Source organism: Bicyclus anynana, chromosome 22, assembly GCF_947172395.1.
Source record: "Bicyclus anynana chromosome 22, ilBicAnyn1.1, whole genome shotgun sequence".
NCBI lineage: Eukaryota > Metazoa > Arthropoda > Insecta > Lepidoptera > Nymphalidae > Bicyclus > Bicyclus anynana.
The window spans coordinates 1616239-1641301 of NC_069104.1; the positions used below are offsets into that span (position 1 = coordinate 1616239).

At 37.2% G+C, this 25063-nt stretch overlaps 1 protein-coding gene across 8 annotated transcripts in view; it reads right to left on the bottom strand.

Annotated features, from left to right (window-relative positions):
* LOC112043386 (calponin homology domain-containing protein DDB_G0272472) overlaps positions 1-25063 on the bottom strand; it is an 81177-nt gene that overhangs the window by 18978 nt on the left and 37136 nt on the right. For 2 of the 8 annotated variants that reach the window (XM_024078785.2, XM_024078782.2), the window contains 5 exons: positions 16717-16919; positions 15652-15690; positions 9065-9159; positions 5239-5427; positions 900-1043 (listed from right to left, as the gene is read on the bottom strand). In XM_024078785.2, coding sequence (XP_023934553.1) covers positions 900-1043; positions 5239-5427; positions 9065-9159; positions 15652-15690; positions 16717-16919 — 670 coding nt within the window. The remainder of the gene's footprint in view (positions 1-899; positions 1044-5238; positions 5428-9064; positions 9160-15651; positions 15691-16716; positions 16920-25063) is intronic. The other 6 variants (XM_052888452.1, XM_024078783.2, XM_024078786.2 and 3 more) reach the window with 6 other exon arrangements.

The following is a 25063-nucleotide window of genomic DNA, read 5'->3' on the forward strand; positions in this document are numbered from 1 at the left end:
ATTGACTAAGCAACACTTATAAGCCTAGCATGCGACCAACGACATATCACGTGGAGAGAAATGGAGAAATTGTCGACCAATGATGGCAGAGTAGTCGCTGTCCCATCTTTTTTCGTCCCAACGCAATGAAAGAAATAGCGATATTTCTGCCGCTAATGGTTGACATGTTGTCTGTTAATCTTCACGATATACGTAGGTGGTCGCAGGTAAGGCCTACTGGTAAGCATTGACAATCAGCCCATTGACGCTTATAAGCACACACAAAGCCAAATTGCACACATATTTATTATTCGAGAACACACAGATTAAATTAGCAGTTGGTAATAGATAATTAAATTGCAGTCATGGTTTACTAGATAGATGAATCCGTTTAAAAAGAAGACAACAAGTTGATATATTAGTTTGGTCACAGAGAATCACAGATAAAGCCATTTGTCTAAGACTCACTTGGGATCGGCGGGGAGAGTGACTTGAGTGGAAAAGGGGAGTGTTGGTTAACTATCAAAGAAGCCTTTAACCCTACACACAACGTTCACAAGTGCGTGACTCCACTCAAGGTCATTCTTTGCCATTCTAGGGTCTTATTTTGGTTACAGTTTGATTTTTTAATGAAGTTGTCCTGACAAATATTGTGAATCATAACCTTTGTTCGACATTGGTTTTCTTATTTTTGTAACCCACTTCTGATTCTGCTAAAAATAGGTTAATGATGATAAATGAATTTAAAATATATTTACGACAAAACTAATGACCTTACGTTCCCTTAGTATTCATACAAAAATACGTGCATATTACATACAAGACCCACTCGAAACATACATCACAGATTAGCCTAGAGCTACTACGTACGTGTCATTGCAAACCCAACTCAACTGCCTACGTAACAAAGTCAAATTTACCTCGCGGCGTGTTAACACCCGTACCGGCTATAGAGGCGGGTCGAGGCTTCCTTGGTGCAGACGACGCCCTCCGTATCACGCCGGTCGCGTTCGACATAGCACTGCCGGGCCGTGAGCCCGGAGTCGTCTCGCCCGATCTGGTCTCTGTACATTGACGGTTCACTATGAAATTGAATTGCAATGCTATCCAAAATGGCGTGTTAAACGCGCAATGTATAATGTATATGATTTGTTAGAACAGAGTAAAGCTTGTATCATGGTAGTTGCCATGCTGGTATCTGTACATTGACAGTTTTGTATGAAATTAAATTGCAATGCTATCCAAATTGACGTGTTAAACGCGCAATGTATATGATTTGTTAGAATAGAGTAAAGCTTGTACCATGGTAGTTACCATGCTGGTCTCTGTACATTGACGGTTCACTATGAAATTAAATTACAATGCTATCCAAATTGACGTGTTAAATGCGCAATGTATAATGTATATGATTTGTTAGAATAGAGTAAAGCTTGTACCATGGTAGTCTCTATACATTGATGGTTGAATATGAAATTAATTTGCAATGCTATCTAAGTTCTCGTGTTAAATGCGCAATGTATATGATTCGTTAGTATTGGGTAGAGCTTGAATCGTGATAATTGCATTTGATATGGTGCTAGCTTCGTGTTTATTGAAGCTTTGGTGTGAAAATTATTGTTGTGGTTATGTGTTAAATAGGCAATGTTCAATGCTTGCTAATAATAATGCGATAGATATTAGTGTCATATTACAAGGCAATCTTAGCGATGGACAGTGCGTGTGGTGCCAAGAGCGTTAATAGAACAAAACCGTAATTGTTTTCTATGAATTAAAGCAGAAAAATTTCTTGTCAAATATACAATTACAATTACTATTAATGTGAATATGTCAAACATTGTATCAATTATTTCCATCCGGATATTGTATATTGATGGATAAGTATGACCTTAATAAGCAAGATTAAAGTGTCTAGATAACAAGGCAATGTAAAATGAAATCAGCCGGTGATCATTGTTAAAAATACGTAAATTTTATAAATATAATAATAACATGAAAGAGGCAACAATTAATGAATTACAGGAATTATTATTATTTACATAAAAATAAATAAGTAAATATTATTCTGTATTAATACAGTTACACCTTACCTTGTAAGAAGAAGCCTTAGCCTTCACCATAGTGATGAGAGAGATACTTTACATTATACAGCATGTTACAAAATGTTCTTTTACTGATAAATAAATCATATTAAAGAAATTACATTTAACCAAAAATCTGTAAACATACAAGTAAGCGAACAATAGTTTAAACTTGATTTAATGTAAATTAAGCTAATGAAGCTTAGTATAAGTTTTTCTGCAATTTGTTACTTTTTTCTCTAATGTTCACTATATTCAAAATAAATTATTTAATGTCAATAACATTTATATAACACGCTGTATATAAAGAGTTAAAAAGTTACCTGTTGTTTGTTATCCCATATGTGTTGAAACAAGATACCAAGTGCACGCGACGTAGAAGTTAGACGAAGGCAAATAACCATTGAAGAAACATAAAACCCCATAGTAATTTACATAGGAGGAAATAACAGATGTGTTTTATAGAAGATTTATGTATTAAGATAAGATCTTAGCAATTTCCTAATAAATGCTGTTTGATTTTAAAACATACTGTATATAATGATCAAAGGTTTCTCAACACAAATTTTATCACAAAAATTTGATTAACACATATTAGGTAAATGTGAATTTAAAAGCAACACATTAATATTAATTACTGTATTATTATACATTATTGGGACAAAACAATATAAAACAGGATTATTTCTGCAAGCTTGCGGCTTTGAAGGCAACTTTAAAACCACGGGTTTTTTTAATCTATTAAAAATAAGATGCTCTAAATTTTGTTGATAATATGTATAAGTTTAATTCAACAAAGTAAAATTCTAATTCAATTTCAAGCAAAGACTTAAATTGACGAATATTAAAATCTCTAATTTGTCTGTGTGTAGTGACTCCACTACCATTTAAGGGTTCGAGAGGCAGATTATTTTTCTTTTCAAGCAACAAAATGGAATGGAGATATATGATACGAAATAAATAGTATTAATGGTCATAATATTAAAAAAAACAAAGGAATATTATCGTAATCGTATTCTAATGAATCAAGAAATTATTATAATCTTAGAAGAAGAATAAAAAAATATGGAGAAGGAACCATAGAATACTATGGGTAGAACCATCACAAGTGAAGTAAGCCAGTAGAAAGCAAAGCGACCGAGTCATCCCTCCAAGACGTAGAATCGCAAGCGCATCCCTGAAGCAAAACATCCTTGGAGCACGGATGCACGAGCAATGCGTACGGATGCGTGTGATACATTAAACTCAAACAAAATATCATCAGGATACATGCATATAGGATATACTGCCCAGCGATTTAGCTTTTCTCTAGGCCTTAGATCACGACACATATATTAATGTGAATAAGACAAATGTCGACCAATAGTTGCACAATCGAAAACATCGCTGTCTTTCGCTACGATGCCGATGTGACGAAAATGAGAGCTATATTTTCGAATGCCGCTTTTTGTCGTCATTTGCCTGGATCTCTTCTCTTTTACGCATATAAATCATACAGGAGATCGGAAAGAAAAAACTGTATCCCTAATGAATCTGCTGTATTCGATATTTATTACAATTTTAATTTACTTAGTTTTAGTTTCACCACGCATCCTAATGCATTCTCGTTGCGGAGGCATCCTTAATTAACTATGTATAGAATCAGCACGGATGTAAGAGAAATATATTGCACATAGCAACAATGTTAAAGTTACTAATATCAATATTTTAAATCGTAAAAACGTCCTATAATTAGAAATACACTAAAACACACTAAAATCGATTAATATATATTTTACCACACAATCAATTTACCACACGTCAAAAACTCACTAAATAAGGATGCTTGTTCATTACAGTACAGTATATTGATAGGTCTAAAACGAATATTACTAATATTATAATGTCAAAAATATACTGTACTCAGCTGTATATTTAGTTTAAGTGTGTCGTTTTATAAAATATTTTAATTTTTCTTAGTAGGATTATTATAAATGTGTTTGTTAAATTTTTATTATTGGTAAAACTGTGGGACTTTGCTTTATATTTAGCTTTTTCAACTATTTTACACTTTTGATAGTCAAGTCTGTCTTTATCGCCGTTATGGAGGGCATAGACGTGGATATTGGACGTGGACACAGCTATAAGCTATATATAGCCAAGTTATATTATAGACATATTTGTTACTTATTTTACAAAGAGTTATAATAATCAAGTCTGTTTGTTTATATTGCCTCTAACGACGTTATGGAGAGCACAATACTGAATAAACTAATTTGCCTCATATGTGGTTCCCGATAATTTATCTAATATGTTGTTCCCTCTGTCACCCGGTCGTGGGGATTTTTAACTCACACCGGACTGTTACACTTAGGTCAAAACACCCTACCAGAAAGGTCCTGTAAGCAGAGATCCGAGTCTTAGAGGAGTCGTCCTTAGGGAGTTGTTCCGCCAATCTCTTCTGGTTCTGCCTTCGGGCTACATCAGGCGATGCCTTCGCCCAAACCCCTGGTGACGCCGCTGAGGTCCCATTAAGGAGCCTACGGCACTTACACAATCAGAAATCCCATACCCATGGCTGGCTTACTTAGTTATGGTTATAACTACCAGGAGAACTATATATGTTCACAAATCGTTTAGAAATGTATATCATGAATATCTCTGATGAAGGGCGTTGATCACCACAACAGAGTTGTAACTTTTGTGGGATAACCTTGACGTATTGTTTATGTACCCTGCCTTTAAACTGTTCAAAATAAAAACTTTTAATCTTTAATCTTCACATATTTAAATAATCACATACATATAAACACCTTCCTTTAATATAAGTTGGACGGACGTATCGTCTTGAGCCTAATATCCACATCTTGTGCCCACCACAACGACGTTAGAGACATTAAAAACAGACCAAGTACATCTCATATTGGGCAGTCTAACGGCTACTGATCTATATCGACAAAGCGACCCATATCCGGCTTACTTAGGTTATAATTACCATGAGAACTATACATTAACATTTTTTTTAATATAAGTTGGACGGAATAGCGTATCGTCTTAAGCCTAATATCCACATCCTGTGCCCACCTTAACGACGTTAGAGACACAGCAAGTATATTGAGCAGTCCTACGGCGACCGATCTAGACCGACAAAGCTCGCAAGCCTCACACCCACACCCGTGCTGAGTCCCACAGGCATACGTACGCGGGTGCAGCTGGTGCAGCTGGTGCAGCGACGGCGAGGCGCGCTGCAGCGGGCGCGGCTGCAGGCGGTCGAGGCGCGTCATGGAGTGGGCCCTACCTGGCGCGCGCGGGGCCGGCAGCGTGGGCACCAGGTCGGTGCGCCGCCGCGCCACTGACGACCACGCCGGCTGCGGCGAGCGGTCGGGTTCGTCTGCAACCGACAACCGCGACCCGTTCACTTAGAGCACACACGATGCGTTGCGGTGGCGGTGCGGCGCCGGAGCGACTTACATAAAAATATCTGCGGCATGACACATGATGGGCTCCGGCACCGCACCGGACTTGCAACCACCGAGACGAGGCGAGGAGGGGTGAATGAGTTGCGACGTCGGAGCGGCACCACTCAGTTGTTTATGCGTCACAACTTCACAAGGATTTACAGACTGTCCAACGCTGCGACATAACGTTGCGGCGCCGCACCGCTCGTGTGCCCGCTGATACGGTGAAATCTTTGCGATGCGCCCCCGCTCTTACTGTGTACTACGAAATATAGCTTGGCAAGTTAGTTGATGACACTCCCATGATATGCAGGTGAAGGACTGCGCGGGGCAGAGGGAAGGACTGCGCGCGTATGAAGTTTTGCGCGTGGGGGCATATCTACCCCCTCCCGGCCTATCGGGAATGTTACGAACGAATTAGCCAAGCTATAGACCGACTGCCTCGTTAGGCCAGTGGTATTACTATATGGTTTCGGAACACGAAGTACTGGGTAGGACTGAATGACAGTGAGACACCAAGTTTTTCTTTCTTCTAAAAAAATATATAAAAATTCTTTTCCTTTTTTGAACTCGGTTAAAAAACTAAAGGCAGTGTTAGTGTTTCTCTATTTCGTAATACATAGTAACTCAATGCCTCACATTTTGAGATGATAACATAATAGCACACTACGTGTCGTCACAACGTCAAAACTGCATTTTTTTAGAACTAAATGTGCCCTATTTTATATTAAAAGAGCCTGCGATAGTCACACATACCTCATTAAAGACTGACAGTTTGCAGCCCCTGCTTTTATCATAGTTAAATACGGTAGTCAATTATAGACTTTGGAAAGTTTCAATATCTTCAATTGTCCAAGTATAAAACGTATTTTTTTGATATTTTATACAGTATATTACACTTTATTAGAAACTCTAAAATCTTGATCTTCAACTGTATTTATCAAAGCGTAGCAACGAAACTTAGATACGAGTTGATTCCTAATATTATGTTAAGGAAAATATTGAAACAAATCTTAATCTATACTAATATTATAAAGAGGTAAAGTTTGTAAGTTTGTAAGTTTGTCTACTGGTCCGATTTTAAAAATTCTTTCACCAGTAGAATGCTACATTATCGGGGAGTGCTATAGTATCAAATAAATAAATAAATCTTAATAATGCGAAAAGTCATTCATCACGATATCTTGAAAACCGCTTGACGTACAAAGTTGACATTTGGCAGGGAGGTAGTTCATTGGTAGTAGACGTCCGCTAAGAACGGATTTTGCAAGAGGGCCGGATTAAGGAGGCTTTAGTGCAGACGAAGTCGCGGGCGTCCTCTAGTACTTTATATATTTGGGCAGTTGAGGGTCTGGAGACCCATGAAACCTGCTCTCTTCCAAAGCCACAACAGTCCATGCTCCATAAATGGCTACCGTACTTACCTATGGTAACATGACTGTAAAACTTTCAGCGTTCAAAAAATGAGGTATGTGTGGCTATCACAGTTTCATAGTCCATAAACCAGGTTATAAAAGGAGTTAATTTTTCCTTTGTTATACGCAATACTCGTACCAAAAGGTTTAGAATGGCGACCACGTATTACCATATTAGTCAGATTACCGACAAGGTTGTCATTGGCATACCGCATAGCGCAGATGTCTGTTAGCCATTCCGTATCCTTTGCTAATGTTTGTATTTGTCTACGTAAATAGCTCTCGACGAGTTTTCCTACATTCTAGATCGCATTTAATTGCTTTTTTGCCAAGAGCATTGAAATAGATGTATTTTAAACAAACATAGATTTCGCTTGCTAAAAATTATTATTGCATAGATTCGTAGATAGTAGGTCTTTTAAATGTTCACCCTGCACTATTGTCTATTAAAATGAGTTATTATTGCATACAGGAATCTCTTGTTTTCTTCATCCATAACTATTGAACAAAGCGAATGTTTTTATCTTTGTAGTGAGCTTATACCTGGAAATAGCAGTCGAATTGAGAAAAAAACTAGAAGCCTGCCTACTTCATTTAAGAATAGGTAACAAAACAACAGATTATACGCCTTTCCTAGTGACAACTGTCTATCAAACTTATGTTCTTAAATTACAAATTATAGGAGACCTCAGAACACAGAAAACTCCAGAAGGTGTGATCGCGCAACCTAGGAATGAAGCCGTTGAAATTACACTTCTTTGGTATAATTTCACAAACAAGCGATTTGTCACTCTGTATGCCGTGTGACGAGCTATACAGGTATAATTTTTGGACACTTTATAATTAAATGTTTGCTTTATAATAACGACTGAACGTGGTTTCTAGTGTTCTCTGTATTCTGAGTAGGAGACAAACATTTCAATTTTGTTCATACTTACACAGACTCGCGAACATAATCCCTTGGCAGCATAAAATGAAAAACATATTATTACATTCGCATAGATACTGACCCCTTAAATGTTAATCCACGTTTATAAATATGGCCGGTAGAAATTATAAATATTTGAAAGCCAAATACATAATAAGTGCCGCCTAATAATCACAGTGTATTTTTATAAAAAGCTAGCTTAAAGCCCCAAAGCGCGTGTTCGAATACACAGACAAAAAATACACTTTACGAAATACGTCATAGTAATATAGAGATACGTTATAGTAATATAGGTAATATAGAAAACGTTATAGTAATATAGAGATACGTTATAGTAATATAGGTAATATAGAAAACGTTATAGTAATATAGAGATACGTTATAGTAATATAGAGATACGTTATAGTAATATAGGTAATATAGAAAACGTTATAGTAATATAGAGATACGTTATAGTAATATAGGTAATATAGAAAACGTTATAGTAATATAGAGATACGTTATAGTAATATAGGTAATATAGAAAACGTTATAGTAATATAGAGATACGTTATAGTAATATAGAGATACGTTATAGTAATATAGGTAATATAGAGATACGTTATAGTAATATAGAGATAAGTTATAGTAATATAGAGAAACGTTGTATTGTACCTAGTATAGATTGACATCAAACAACAAGGTATGTTTTGGCAGGACGACAAAGTTTTTGACTCTCTTTAGTCCCTATCGCGATATATTTCACTCGCTCCCTTCTGTCGTCATACGCAGGCGAGGACGTTTTTATCTGATATTTAATCAATATATATATAAATAAAATACAGTGTCTGTCTGTGATTTCAAAATAGCGTTTTCTCAAATGCGTATGAATAAGTTAAAATATAATAGAACTTTTTTTTAATTTTTGTCTGTCTGTCTGTGCGAGCTAATCTTTGGAAGCAATGATAGAGGAGGTTATTGAGCAACATAAGGATCGTAGCAGATTAGAGCCATCCGGGACCCGACACGCACCGCCTCGCCTCGAGTGGTTAGGGATTTCTGAAAAACCGAACTTCACGTGGACGAATTCGCGGGCGTCCGCTAGTTTGTATTATAAACTGCATCTATATTTGTCATGCTGGTTTCATATTAAAAAAAAAAAACTACAGTAAAATTCCGTTATAACGTAACTGCCAAAACATACCCTCATTTGAGCATAAACAGAAGTGGGGATGAACATTCGTGTACCTTTGTTATCAGTGTCGGACGAGTCGAGTTGCAGTGCAGACGCGCGTCTCGTGAGCGGCGCAGACGCGTACATCACATTCGTGGTTGATGCCGCCCTGGAATACGTCAACACAATGCTGTTTATTATATGTATGTAAAGTTTGTTTATGTGTTAAGGGGCGATTACACTACCCGATGAATGAAGCACTAAATCATGAAAAAATTTTGAAGCGTAATTTAGGGAGGCTTTCCAAAACCATCATACATGATATCCGTCCATCTTATTTTAGGCCGTAAAAAAAGATATCTCAGTAAGTGGTATCAACCAACCACCATTACCATTTCGAGTGCAACAGATCCATCAAAAAGGTTGTGACAAACGTCAAATGGCGGTATAACTATTACCAATTGGCTAGATTGTCTAAATGGCATAGGCCGGTGTCAGAAAAATCTAACCCTATGATGATCTTACCGGGTTGCCAACATTTTTTCAGAAAAAATATAGTACGTTTTAGATTTAAGCTCTAAATTACAATGTACGCAGGCCTGAAATATAGTACAATACTATATATTATAGTACGGTTGGCAACCCTACTTACCGCTTCCCAGCAAGGTCATTAACGGACTTGCAAATATGGATAAATTTAAAACAGTGATTATAATAACGTATTAGCACAAGTTGAGGTCCTAGCTAGTGTCTCATTTATCGTGTAGTGTCTCAGACCAATTATAGAAGGACCTGTATCGCACTCATAGTCACGAACAAAATTGTCTGTCATTTTCTGAGGAAAACGAGCTTAAATTTGGTATATATCTTATACTAAACTAGAAGTTTTTGCCCGTTTTTTACACAATTCAATTACACAGAAAGGTATTTTTACGGAGCTCTTTAACCGACGATCACGATTACAACTATTTAACATCGATTCTATAGATACAGTTTTTATAATCGCATTAGATCGTTGATCATATACTTTGACAGAAAAGTAACGTCTAGCGAGGCAGGTCCTATACAATAATTGGTCTGAGTGTAGTGTAATCGGTGGCTGATCATGCTATATCATTTTAAAATGCGTCATCAATAATATGTATTTGTGATATAGGTATGAATACAATGATGTTAGAATAAAAATAAGTACATATGTTTTACGCGGATTGCAAGTGGCACGTTTAAACTATGCTAATTAGCAAACCTGGGCTCAGTGCACTGTCATCGCGCCGTTAACAACGCCGCTGAAATAATTCTTGTATGCCAGTTGTAAACATCGAATGTGGGTCATGTAGGTAACCTCTTGTTTCTTCTAACATCATTGTATAAGTAACATATTATTATCAACCCATTTAATTTTGTTTGCATTTAATTTTTACTGTTAAACAATCTATATATGGCAGCAAATCAACAATTAAATCTATATTACAATTAAAGTACTCTTATTAAAAGACGGAATTAGGAAATAACAAAAAAAATTGTTTAAATATTAATTCAATGTTCCATTATGCAGTTAGTATTGGGAACAATACAAACACAAACAACATAAACTCTACATACTGAACTAAAGTGTTAGTTAAACATAGTATTAGTATAGAAGACAGTTGTAAGATCAAAAGAATGATTACTTAGTAATTATTATCAATAACTAAATTACAATTATAATTATCATTCAAGGATGTCTATGACTTGCTAAAATAGATATGAATAGGATCTTAGCCACCCCGATGCTACACAAATACTGTATGAATAGGATCTTAGCCACCCCAATGCTACACAAATACTGTATGAATAGGATCTAAGCCACCCCGATGCTACACAAATACTGTATGAATAGGATCTTAGCCACCCCGATGCTACACAAATACTGTATGAATAGGATCTTAGCCACCCCGATGCTACACAAATACTGTATGAATAGGATCTAAGCCACCCCGATGCTACACAAATACTGTATGAATAGGATCTTAGCCACCCCGATGCTACACAAATACTGTATGAATAGGATCTTAGCCACCCCGATGCTACACAAATACTGTATGAATAGGATCTAAGCCACCCCGATGCTACACAAATACTGTATGAATAGGATCTTAGCCACCCCGATGCTACACAAATACTGTATGAATAGGATCTTAGCCACCCCGATGCGACACAAATACTGTATGAATAGGATCTTAGCCACCCCGATGCGACACAAATACTGTATGAATAGGATCTTAGCCACCCCGATGCTACACAAATACTGTATGAATAGGATCTTAGCCACCCCGATGCTACACAAATACTGTATGAATAGGATCTTTGCCACCCCAATGCTACACAAATACTGTATGAATAGGATCTTAGCCACCCCGATGCTACACAAATACTGTATGAATAGGATCTTAGCCACCCCGATGCTACACAAATACTGTATGAATAGGATCTTAGCCACCCCGATGCTACACAAATACTGTATGAATAGGATCTTAGCCACCCCGATGCTACACAAATACTGTATGAATAGGATCTTAGCCACCCCGATGCTACACAAATACTGTATGAATAGGATCTTAGCCACCCCGATGCTACACAAATACTGTATGAATAGGATCTAAGCCACCCCGATGCTACACAAATACTGTATGAATAGGATCTTAGCCACCCCGATGCTACACAAATACTGTATGAATAGGATCTTAGCCACCCCGATGCTACACAAATACTGTATGAATAGGATCTTAGCCACCCCGATGCTACACAAATACTGTATGAATAGGATCTTAGCCACCCCGATGCTACACAAATACTGTATGAATAGGATCTTAGCCACCCCGATGCTACACAAATACTGTATGAATAGGATCTTAGCCACCCCGATGCTACACAAATACTGTATGAATAGGATCTTAGCCACCCCGATGCTACACAAATACTGTATGAATAGGATCTTAGCCACCCCGATGCTACACAAATACTGTATGAATAGGATCTTAGCCACCCCAATGCAACACGGGTTTGCGGGCTTTTTGATAAATACTTCAATATTTTATCATTCTTCTACGACTAAGCGAGCCGATAACTCTCGTGGATTCAAAATAGACAGTTTTATGATTGCGTTTTTACGTTTAAGTACGACAATGGGCCGGATTTACGGCTAAACAAATAAAAAAGGTGAAGTGTTTTAAACACTCCCGATTATGCAAAACGGCAAGGTACTGGTATGATGAAAGCTTATTGTAAAATTTGCCGCGTTCAACTAAAACCCTATTGTTTTACGTGGACAATACTGTCATTTTGGGTATTATGTACCGACACCGAGGCAGTGTTTTTAGGTCGTCGATCTTGCATGTTTTTATTTTTTAATATTTAACCGACATCATAATTTTGACGACCTCCGTGGCGCAGTGGTATGCTCAGTAGATTTACAAGACGGAGGTCCTGGGTTCGATCCCCAGCTGGGCCGATTGAGATTTCTTAATTAGTCTAGGTCTGGCTGCTGGGAGGCTTTGGCCGTGGCTAGTTACCACCCTAACGGCACCGTACCGCAAAGCGATTTAGCGTTCCGGTACAATGTCGTGTAGAAACCGAAAGGGGTGTGGATTTCATCCTAGTCTTAATAAGTTTACCCGCTTCCGTCTTAGATTGCATCATCACTACCATCAGGTGAGATTGTAGTCAAGGGCTAACTTGTAAAGAATAAAAGAAAATAAAGATGTTCTGTATAAAAGTACTTCAAATTATTTGAATGGCAAAAAATATTGCGGAAAACTGTATAGCCTATACTAATATAGATTCAATAGATTAAAAGTTAAACAGATGGGACAGACGCGGCGGGATTCATTGTTTACTCGTATAATTTACATTATTATGAAAAACTTTCCATCCGTAAACATTCATTATTATCGATCGACACTATCTAATCTGTCTCTAGAACAAAGGTAGGTACGTGAATAAAAAAATGACGTTATCACAATGACGTTGCAACTATCTAATTAATATAAAAAAGATCGAAAAGTCGTGATACCTATGTGAATATGACCTCTACCATCGATTCGGAGGGCGTGAGTTTGAATCACTTCAGTTACGTGCATTTAAAGTAATTAAATAACACATGTGTCAAATAGTGAAAGAAAAACATCGCGAGGAAACCTGCATACCTGAGACTTTTTTTCATTCTCTACGTGTGTAAGGACTTTACACACGTAGAGAATGAAAAAAAGTCCCAGGTATGCAGGTTGCCAATCCGCATTGGGCCAGCGTGATGGACTATTAGCCTAACCGCTCTCACTCTGAGATAAGTTTCTACTGAAAATGTCTAAAAAGAAAGTTCGATCCTGAACCCAGGAAATCGTAATCCAAAGTCAACGGCTACCCACTGGTCCAACAAGGTTGTATATAGATATTGTAGAGAAAATTGTATCTTACGTTGTCCGCGCTAAGACCTTCTTAATCCGGCCCTGTCGCAAAACCCGTTCTTAGCGGACGTCTTTTAACTATAAACTATCTGCCAAATTTAATCTTTGTACGTTAAGCAGTTTTAGGGATTTCGTGATGAGTACCCTTTCGCTGTTATACTATGTTTAGAAGAAGATTATTAGGAGTAAAAGTTTGTGTTTGTGAGGTTTTATGGGGTATTCTCTGGATGTACAGAACCGATTTTGAAAATTCTCTTACCAGTATTAAGCCAAATTATTTGAGAATATTCAAGCCTATATTTTACCCCACAGGAAAGAGAAATACGCGGGTGAAACCACAGGCGTCTGCTAGTTAAGAATAGGATGATAAAAAAATACATAAATAAAGCATTTCGAATTATTTTCTATAGATGGCTTGGTAGAAATAACCCAAGACTTCCTTAGCTTTGCGGAAGATTAATTTTTTGTTCCCGGAACTCAGGCATCAGGCGAGGCGATGGAATTTTGCTGGGTTTTAGTGGGTATTCTGGCTGACTTGCAGCCGGTGAGTCCCACATAATCCCTCGGAAACGGTGCCACTCTATGCCACTATTTCCGAGGGAGAAGCGTAAAAGCATTTCCCAGCGTGAAAAAAAAAAAAGGACTTCCTTAGCTGAACAAGGCAGTCAGACAAGAAGGCACAAGTTGACAAGTAAGTGTCAAGTCTATAACAGTAGCATTCCTATTCCCGTACTAGTGAATGTGGGTCGTATTAATTACATTCACAGCTACTAAACGCATTGAGTATGCCACAGTTGCGCTTAACAGTTTATAATTTATATTGTCCTGTGACTGTACGGGCCAAGCGGTCAAAGAATAGTTTATTAACCGATCTAAAAAACGGAGGTTCTGTATTGACCTGTATGTATCTGTACGAGATTTGTACTAAAAAGGTGTACATACTGCTATAGCTTGTATTTGCACTTCTACTATATTAATAGTATAAATAGGTTCTTTGTGAGACTGTGAAATTGAAATTAAATACACATAGTTAAATCAAAAATCTGTTTTTGATTTAACTGTGTGATTGTTTTGATTTTTGGCACAAGAGGAGACGAAGGCCATAGAAGACATTATAAGAGTGTGTGAAAGAAAGAAAGAAGAAAAAAAAATGGAAAAGGATGTGTCATATTGTGGCGACCCCCTTAAGTGGTATAAGGACAAGGACTTGATTGTGATTCCGAAAACTTTTGGCCTAAATTTTTAGTCTCTAGACCTCAAAAATGGTTAGTCGTATTAACTTTTAGTAGATCAATAGCAGTAGGTATGTATAAATTAATTTATTAACTCTATATTTTGTGTATTGTTCGAGACTTTGAGACCTAACATTAATTTGTATGTCTGTATGCATTTAAAAAAATATTCTATGACACAAACGATGACTAAACTCCATTCGAAGAAGCGCAAAGGAAACTTTTGTAAGTTTAAATTGCATCATTTGAATGTGAAACTTATGTTTTATGCAGTAAGAACTAAAATGTAATAAAACGAATTCGCAATAAACTACAGTAGTAGTAGGTAGAGTCTCGATGGAAGTGCAAAGTAAGCAAATGGGCACTCACAAAGTGGATCTATAGAGATTTCTATTTACTGTTCTATATTATTTTATAAACAGTTTTTTATATTCCTATCTCGAGAATCTTTTGATCTCGCGAGTCATTTATTTACAAATGCAAGGCATACTTTTTAAGTAAAGTAATATATTTGACTGTTTAAAATAAAAAGAAAAGGATTATTAACCATGTATAAACAATTAATAATTTTACTCAACCAATTTCCAATTTCTCTCCAAATAACCGACAATAGCTCAAAGAGCTGGGATCAACCCTAGGTCTTAATGAATTGAGTACGACCCCTTCTATATAATAGCTTAATTAATAGTAGATCTGTCTGTCGATAATATAATCTATGGAAATAATACAAAAATAAACATATCGTTCATACAAATGTTGCATGCAGAAAAACCATGCAAATAAGGCAATTCAATAAAATTACAGAATACTAATTGTTAATATACAATACAAACAAACTTGCGATTAGTTAAGTATCAAACTAAACTACTTAAAAATTACTTCAAAACTCAAAACTTATAAGATAATTTAAAAATATTAGTAAAATTAATAAAAAAATTGACAGAACATAACCAAAAACAACAGAAAAAAAACGTCGAAACTGCTTACAGTGATTCAAAAAAGTTCATCTGATCTATGGGGTTGGTACTGGAGGTGAGAAAACAAAAAATAAAATTAGTGCAAAATGAAAAAAAAAAAACAAATAAAATAACTATAATAAATAATCGGACTAAGCATTTTTTTTATTTTTTACAGTCCGATTAAAAAAAACAGCGTTCATAAAATTTCATCATTTTGTCAATTTTAGTAAAAAATAAACGTAAAAAAATGCTTCGACCGAGTTCAACAAATAACCCGGCACCCATAATAATAACTAAACAGGCCTTAAAAACTAATACTATAAATAAAAAAAATCACTAAAAGGGAATAAAGCTGCTTTTCCATGTGTTGCAATGAAGAGAACATTTAGTTCTCGAAACATTTGAACTTGAACACGATTAAAGATTATATTCTTCTCAGGATTAGATACCGTAGAATAGCAGAATGAAGTAATAATTTGTTTGTTGATCATACTGATTTTAAAATTAATTCCAATGAAACAGGCTCGCTCTCGAGTCTCGACCACGATCTCATCTGATGGTAAGTGGGGATGTGGTCCCAGTGTGCTTGTCTAGAAGATATTCACTCTTGCCTTGAAGATATTCAGCTTACCTAAGCTAACAGAGTTCCAGACCCAACTCAAGTGTAATGACTAACTTCCGCAAAATGAAGATCATTCTGATCGATAGTCGCGCTAAAACTCGAGAGCGGCTTTTATTTCAAAACAAGAGATTTAGGATATACTAAGAAATAGCGATATTCGCAAAAAAAAACATTCGTTTTATTAAGCCGCTGACTCATTAGCACGCTGCGAACACAACGACAACGTTTGCGAGCGGCTCACAGCGAGCCGAAAGTTGGATTGTTCTGCTGTGAGCAAATATCGTATTAAGCGTACAAGCGTAATCGTAGCGGTTCAGTCTACTCAATTTGGTGTTTCAACGACTGTTCAAGCTCTAATACTTGAATGTCTGTTCGGTGACAGTAGTAGCTCGCTAATGAGCACGCAGCTTTACGTGACATCGCTAACTAGTTCAATATAAAGCAATAGGTGTGATAACATTGGAAGCATACCTGCGCGCGGCCCAAAAGAAACCAGCCGAGTCGACTGGCTCAAGCAAGCGGGGCGTCGACGAGCCGAACGCGAACGCTGGTCGCGGCGACGAGCGAGCCGCTCGCGCTCGCTCCAACCGCTCGGTGCGGTCGCGTTCGCGTTGCAGCAACGCCTCGCGACGGGAGATGGACGCCTCCCATATCGCGCGTTTTCGTTCTTCTACCTGGAAAGAAATAAAAACTCATAAGTTTCCGAGTTCCATAATATAGGGCAATGCCTCATTAGTTGTCGTCGCAAAAGATCAACGTATTATGCTACACTTGCGCTGTGTTGACGCATGACGACAGTGCAACGACGACGCACGCACCCAGTCAGTTTCAACGATGGATACAAAGCAAATGAGTACTGTCTTTTGTCCTTTTAAACGTCGTCTGCGTCGTAAACCATGAATATAGCACGTCATTTGAAATATAAAAGGACGGAAATGGAAAACGACACAGCGCTGTCGCTGACGCTGCGACATCGTAACAGAACGCAACGAAGTAATGAGGCATTGCTCTAAATAGTAATCGGAACGAAATGCCTGTTTCTTCGTCCAAAACGCCGAAAGTATTCGCGAATTAATATACCAAAAAAATACAGTACTTAACACAAATCAAACAAAGTCTATGAAAGATAAAGTACTTAATAATTGTGTTGCTCCTGTAAAAAAACCCTCATTAAAATCAGTTTAGTGAGTTTCGGAACGAGAGCATAATTTTTTTTTTTTTATTCTTTACAAGTTAGCCCTTGACTACAATCTCACCTGATGGTAAGTGATGATGCAGTCTAAGATGGCATAAGTATAAAACACAAAAATAAATTCTTAACTAACTTTTTCGTATCATTTCACATCTTTCTTATAGCATAAACTCAATTTTGGTAATTTACTTTAATAATTATACACACTCGTTTTCTATTATTTTATTAAGTACATGCACATAATGTGTCAATAGGAAATATAGATTAGTTAATTAAAATTTATTGAAAGACAAATACTTATATAAGAAAATGCAGAACATACGACGCACGATTAAAGAAAGATAGATATCAAGTAGACATTATAATATATCATTAATTATAGTTTTTACAAAATTTTACAACAATGGCGAAAAATTCACACACACAATACCTAGCAGCATTCATATCCATTTTAAAAGCAAAGAGCGGTCTGAAACAATTTGAAACCCAACAAGCCGAAAGATATGAAGAAAGACTTCACAAGACCACAGAAAAGACATTCAGATGACGAAAAATCCTTTCTATACTAATATTATAAACAAGTAAAGGTTAATTTGTTAAATTGATATTATTTATATAACTCTCTTGACGAAAATGCCATGCTTTCTTTTAAATAATCTTACCAACGAAGCACCTGCGACTTCCCTCACCAAGTTCCCGTTTCCGTGGGAATAAAATATATCCTCGCTAGCTGATAATATAGCTTACCATTTGACATTATTTAAAATCTGTTTAGTATGACAAACAAACTGACATTCGCATTTAATATATTTGTTATCCATGTCCAGCAATGGACGTCCATCGGCTGTTAATCATGATGTGGACGATAATGGTGATATTTGTTAGATAAATTATTTTTTTAACACAGCTTGGTATATGGGTTCCTAGTTGACTACGGAAACTTAGAACTGGGACATAAACGGGGAAAAATATACCTTTTCAGAGCTTGCATCGCGTAAATCAGCGTAAAAGGTGAAAGTTACGTTTAAGTTGAAAGTAACTAAAAGGGTTTTTATGCGGACGAAGTTGCGAGCGCCCGTTAGTGTGAAAAGACCCGTGAATGAAAAATCGCTAGTGTGAAACTAAAAGGACAGTAAGCTTCGTAAATGCTCCGTGAAATACGCTCATGTGAAGATACTAAAACCAGCAAATGAAAAATCGCTTTATGAAGGTACCAGCGGCGAAGAGTTAATGCAACGATTCCCGTTGGTTACCTTTACAATCCATTCACATCTGTAGATATATGAGAAACCAGTACCGATGTTAGTACCACGCTAAATGAATTTCCTTTTCTTTGGGACGGCTTACCTTCGTGTAAATTCCATCCTTCGCCACTGGTACCTACTGTATAACCCAAGTCAAGTCTAGTCATCGTCACTTTCACCGTCAACACTCGAGAACAGTGTTCCGATACAGCGTGCTCGCATGTTTTTACAAACACCACTCACGCGTAAAATCAATCATTAGCAACTTGTTGAATGGGATTCTTCGTCTACAATAAAGCTTCAATTGAATTCCATCGAAAACCTGTCTAGACTTCAAGGTTGAAGGTCTGAACTTTATAAATATAGATACGAATAATTTAGAATAAGGATACAAAGAATATAAGCAATTTCGTTAGCGGCTTACATAGAAATAGAGAACAAGGCTGAAACGATAAAAAAAGCAAGAAAGAAAGATGAAAGAAAAAATAATTTACGCTCGTTTTGGTGTTAACTTAACATTCTAAATATCTTAACAAATATGAAAATGGAAATATACGAGTAAATTTGTTTGTTTGATACCCCGTTCACGCCTTTAAAAATTATTTCACCATTGGAAAGCTATAGACTGTTATCTTCAGCAATTAACATAGGCTACAATTTTATTCCCGTATTCCAACGGGAACGGGAACTACGCGGGTCAAACCGCAGGGCGGCTGCGCACTAATATTATAAAGGCAAAAGTTTGTGTGTAAGTGAGTATGTTCGTTCCTCCTTTGCGCTGCGGCTATTGAAGCGATTTACTCAGGATTAACATATAGGCTAACAAATTTCATCTTGGAAAAAATCATGGTTCCTGAGGGATTTGTGAAAACGCGAAGTCCGCTAGTATCTCATAAAACCATAGTCACACTATCGGCTATCTTACCACTCGACAAACGAGGCGGCCTATAAAATAGTAATGACTAAAACGTTTTAGCACATTGTACTCGCAAATGGTCTTACATTATTACCCTAAGCCCGCCCACATAGGAGCAGCGTGGTGGGTCTAAGCTCCAAGTCTCTAGTAAGGCCGGTTGTGCTAACAACACAGTTAAAATAGGCTGATAATGGTAATGAGGAAATAGATCTTTAGGGGTAGACAGGGGAAGGGTAGGGGTAGGGAATGAGTCAAAGCGAAGCTTATGTATAGTCCGCTAGTATGTATATATGAAATATGTTGCTAAGCACAAATCTCGAGAGCTGCTGAATCGATTTGGCCATTTCTTTTTTAGAATATTTCTTGAAGTATGAAGATGGTTACTGCTGAGTTTTTTTAGGGTAGGGGTAGGGGTAGGGTAGGAGTTGGGTAGGGGAAGGGTAGGGAAGAAACACACTTAAGTCAAAGCGAACCTTGACCGGGTCCGCTAGTTATTCGTAATATTATAAAATTTGAATTTGAATGGTCGTGGGTTTTATTTATTTATAAAAAGCATGTCAACAACACACATATAAAACATTAAAAAATCAAATATGGGTTTTATCCCCGGCCCGCCGCTCGACTGGTCATTAGGTGTTTAGCTTAAAGGGTGGTCCCATAAAATCGTTATATTATAACAGTTCTCCCGTTAATTGAATAAGTTGTTATTAATAAATAACGTTGAACGTGAGCCGTTTTGAATTGCAAATTGCTGTGAATGTGAGAAGGCGGTGGATTGCATACAATTTAAATATTTAAATACTTATCTATAGGAACATAAGTAAAACCTGCCTATATGTGTTATTACTTCATAATTGGTTGGAAGATACACGAGTTTAATAGGCAGGACTATATATGAATAGAATTTATAAACTTAACACTTAAGAACGTTAGTTATTATGGTTTTAAATTACAAAAAAAAAAAATACTGTACCAATTGTATGATACCGACAATATAGACAAATGTAAATCCGCCTTTATATTTGTCTGGTATGTCGTGTCGTGACGCATTAGAACATAATCAGTATCATACATTTTGTATGGCAAAGTTTACACTTATGTGTTGTGACATGTCGTGATGGCTTCTGATGTGTCGCATACAAAATGTATGATACCGATTCTGATCTAATGCGTCATGACACGACACGTCAGACAAATGTAATTCCGCCTTGATTTAACGCTCAGACCGATTTTAATGATATTTAGTATAATTTTTGTGGCCACGAGAATATGTAATTTGTAAAGTATTTTTACATCCTCCTACCCTCTTTTCTAAACACGAATTTAGTATTTTTGTATCCTTTTGCCGGGTCAGCTAGTATCTTATAGATACATAGCAGTGGCGAAGGATGTAATTTTGACGAAGTTAAGTCGTTACCAAAGAAAAGAAAGATACAGCTTCATATAAACTCCGGTTTCTCATACATCCATACATATATATTCATTACAATAATGAATAAGTATGTATGGATTTTTAAACGGTAACCCGGCGGGAACCGATCTGTAAAAAAACTCTTCGCCGCTGATACATACATACGATACTTTACAATGCGGCGAACAAACCCTCAGAGGTATAGGTAGAAATAGGATAAACTGGTACCTCTTCCAAGTAAGCCCACTTCCATCAAGTAATACGCAACTAGACTCCGCGCCACGAAGTAAGTCCCGCTGTTAAAACCCGTACTAAAATTGACAGCGCCTTACACAAATGACAATAAGACCGCCATTACCAAATGATAATGAACGCCATTAAGACATTAGCGTCTTTGGGACTTGTTTCGTAGTGCGGAGTATACATATTACTCAGACGCATCCTAGAATAGTATCCTCTAGTCGGGCAACAAGGAATGCGGCCGGTCCTGAAGGAAGTCGCCTAGGCGTTATTTTTAACACCACTCCTTCGAGGCAGGAGTTAATTTTGAACATTTTTGATGCACAACAAGCAAACGTCGGCTTATTTCGGTCCCGGACATTTATACTTGCGCGCCGCATGCTTCGAACACTTTGTTGGTAAGATCAAAACAATCTTGATGGCTGTCGGGACAGTGTGTTTGTAAATCAAAATCAAGTTGTGTGGAATAATGTCACAATATTTGTTACATGTATGCAGTCGCTAGCACGAGGTTTTTAACTAGGGTAGGCTAGACATAGAACATTATTTTATATTCTTCACAAATTAGCCCTTGACTACAATCTCACCTGATGGTAAGAGATGATGCAATCTTAGATGGAAGCGGACTAACTTGTTAGGAGTAGGATGAAAATCCAGACTCCTTTTGGTTTCTACACGTAGGCACCGGGAACGTTAAATCGCTTGGCAGTAAGTCTTTGCCCTTAGGGTGGTAAGGCCTGGCCTACCAGCCAGTCCTGGACCAATTAAAAACCTCAATTGGCCCAGCCAGGGATCGAACCCAGGACCTCAGTCTTGTTAATCCATTGCGCATATACCACGGAGGCCGTCAAAACTTAAAACTGTACCTACGCGAAAACCGAAAAGAACGGTAACGACATTAATTAAACCTTGAAACAATGATATTTTATACTACAGATAGGCACTAGCGCGTCAAAACTAAGGCGGACAAATGTGCATAATTGTCTTAATTTCATTTAACCGATTAATAAACAACGACAGTTATGTGTTTAGGAAGTGTAAAAATTATACATACCTACATAAATATATAATATAGGTAAGTAAACACAAAACTGTGCATGCGCTTAGTAGAGTCGCTAAATTGGGATCACTTTTTGCGGTGATTTTGTAGGCACGTAACATATCTATAATAATAAATAATAATAAAAGCCTTTATTCAGAGTTCGTATATACATTCTGTTTGTCCCCTAGGACAAAGGCCTCCTCCAAACTTTTCCACAACTCCCTATCCCTTGCAGATTTTGCCCAGTTGCCTCCTGCCACCTGTCTTATTTCGTCCGCCCATCTCTGTTTTGGTCTTCCTCTTCTCCTTTGCATATGACCTGTGTATCATTGCATGACCGTTTAGTAGGTATAAAATAATCATTGCCTCGAAAATGTTCTTGTTTGGCGAATATCGCTCAGCTAAACCGATTACAGACTGAATTGATCGCTAATTACTAATTAGTCGAAACCTATTGAGCATTATTTGCGAAGCAGTATTCATATAAAAGTATGCAGCGTATTTAATAGTGCAACTGCGTAGAAGACAACTTCAAAACTAATCGTAGAATCGAGTAGTTCCTGCGAGAGACGTCTGCGGACATCCAAGTGGATGCAACTCCATTGCGCTATGATCTGATAATTGCTGTGGTACACAAGATGACCCGGTCACGTCATCCGTTGACTATCAGTCGAGCCTTGGATTAGATAGATAGTCGTCATTGCATAAAAATGTAAAGTGACAGAAGAAAACACAAAAGAAAAGTGAAATGCGCAAAAGCGGCCTTATGGCTAGAAGCGATAGCCTTCAGAGACAACCTTCAGTGAAATATTTAATAGTCATCACCATCAACCTATATACGGCTCACTGTTGAGCACGAGTCTCCTCTCAAAGATATCAGAGACCTCTGAGAGGGGACCAATAGACTCCACACACGATGTTTTTCTTCACCGTTTGAGACACGTGATATTTAATTTCTTAAAATGCACATAACTAAAGTTGGAGGTGCATGCCCCGGACCGGATTCGAACCTACACCCTCCGAATCGAAGGCTGAGGTCATATCCATTGGGATATTACCTCTCTTATAAATAGGTATGTAGTCAATAAAGTTTACGACTTTATACATCACTATTACTTTAGAAGAATGTAAAGAAAAAACCAGTTACACATCCTATGTATTGAAAAAATGGTATCTCTTATACCGTATTCCACACAGACAAAGTCGTTAACATCGGATAGTCTTAAATACTAAATTGCTATACGGACAGTATGAAACGTCATGTACAATCGGCCGGCTAATTCCGGAACGGCAGGCATGTTGTGCTGGTATTGGAAAAATTCTCGAGATATTTGCGTAATGTGGGACAATGTAAGTAAAAGTCATTATTAAAATAAACTTAGTAATTTGTCAGTCTAGCAGAATATAACCTGTGTTACAAAGTATATTCCGCTTTACAATGTTAATTATAAGTGCAGAATGGAACTCAAGTGCCTATTCAAGTACTTAATCATTATTAACCCACATTCGGCTCACTGCTGAGCACGAGTCTCCTATCAGAATGAGAGGGGTTAAGCCAATAGTCCACCATGCTGGGCCAATGCGGATTGGCAGACTTCGTCAATATTCTCTTTCAGTGAGCTTTCATTTGAGACCTCTGAGTATATTTGCAAACATTCGGTTATTCTTCCCCACTTTCACCCTCACAACTTTTAAACGGCTCAACCGATTATCCAAACATGTCTAAGTAAAATCGCGCATAAGGCACCTTTAATAAAAAAAAAGAAACTAAATCTTCATCCGTTCGAGAGTTATGGTGCCACAGACAGACTGACAGACAGACAGACACGTCAAATTTATAACACCCTTTTTGCGTCGGAGGTTAAAAATATTAATAATTAATTGGGTCAGTAAAAGAAAAGCAGCCAACGAAAAAAAAAACAACTTATAAAAATTATTTCTGTCTGTCTGCATGTTCGCGCTAATCTCTTAAATGCATAAAACAATATCTCCTATATACCTACTTCATTGCGACTCGACCTAATAATCCAAGAAGTTATATAAGATGACCCGGTTATGTCTCACACACGCATAATAGAATAGAATCTAAAAATAGACGTTTGTGATTAGAAATAAATGTGATGCTAGTACAGATTCGTACTATACAATGCGTCTATACTTCAATTGTTCAGGTTTTTGTGTCTTAGTCTGAAAGTCCTAGGTTCAATTGCCGTCCATCGCACAGTCTTGTTTACACCTGGCACCAGGGTTTCGTTTACTTATGTCAGCCACTGACGATCAAGTAATCTCACATGAGAATTAAAGAAAAATAAACCAATACGACGACTGTCAGTCGTATAGACTCGAGTTTCAACAATATGGGTATCAAATTCAAGGGCTCATCAAGAGGATTACAAAATGGCCATATTAAAAAACATACAATTAGAAAAACGTTATTTATTAATCGTTATACAAAATTTAGGTGCGAGCAGTAATTATAGACTTTTTTTACGCCAGAAGTAAAAAAATAACTTTTTGACGTAAACAGCAAGGCTTTAACGGGTTACCACAATTGTTTCACAGGTCATCGATCACACAACTCGGCGCCAAGGCCTGCGCTAGGTCGCCTTGCTCTATGCAACAAATCTCTTTAAACTGCGTTCTAACGGTAAACGTTACGCGTTGTAGTTGGTGTCGCGTAAACAGAGCGCTGACCTATCGACGTTTGTATGGAAATATAAATTAATACGAATATTAGCAGTATTTGTATAATGTGGTGATTTTCCTTCAACTA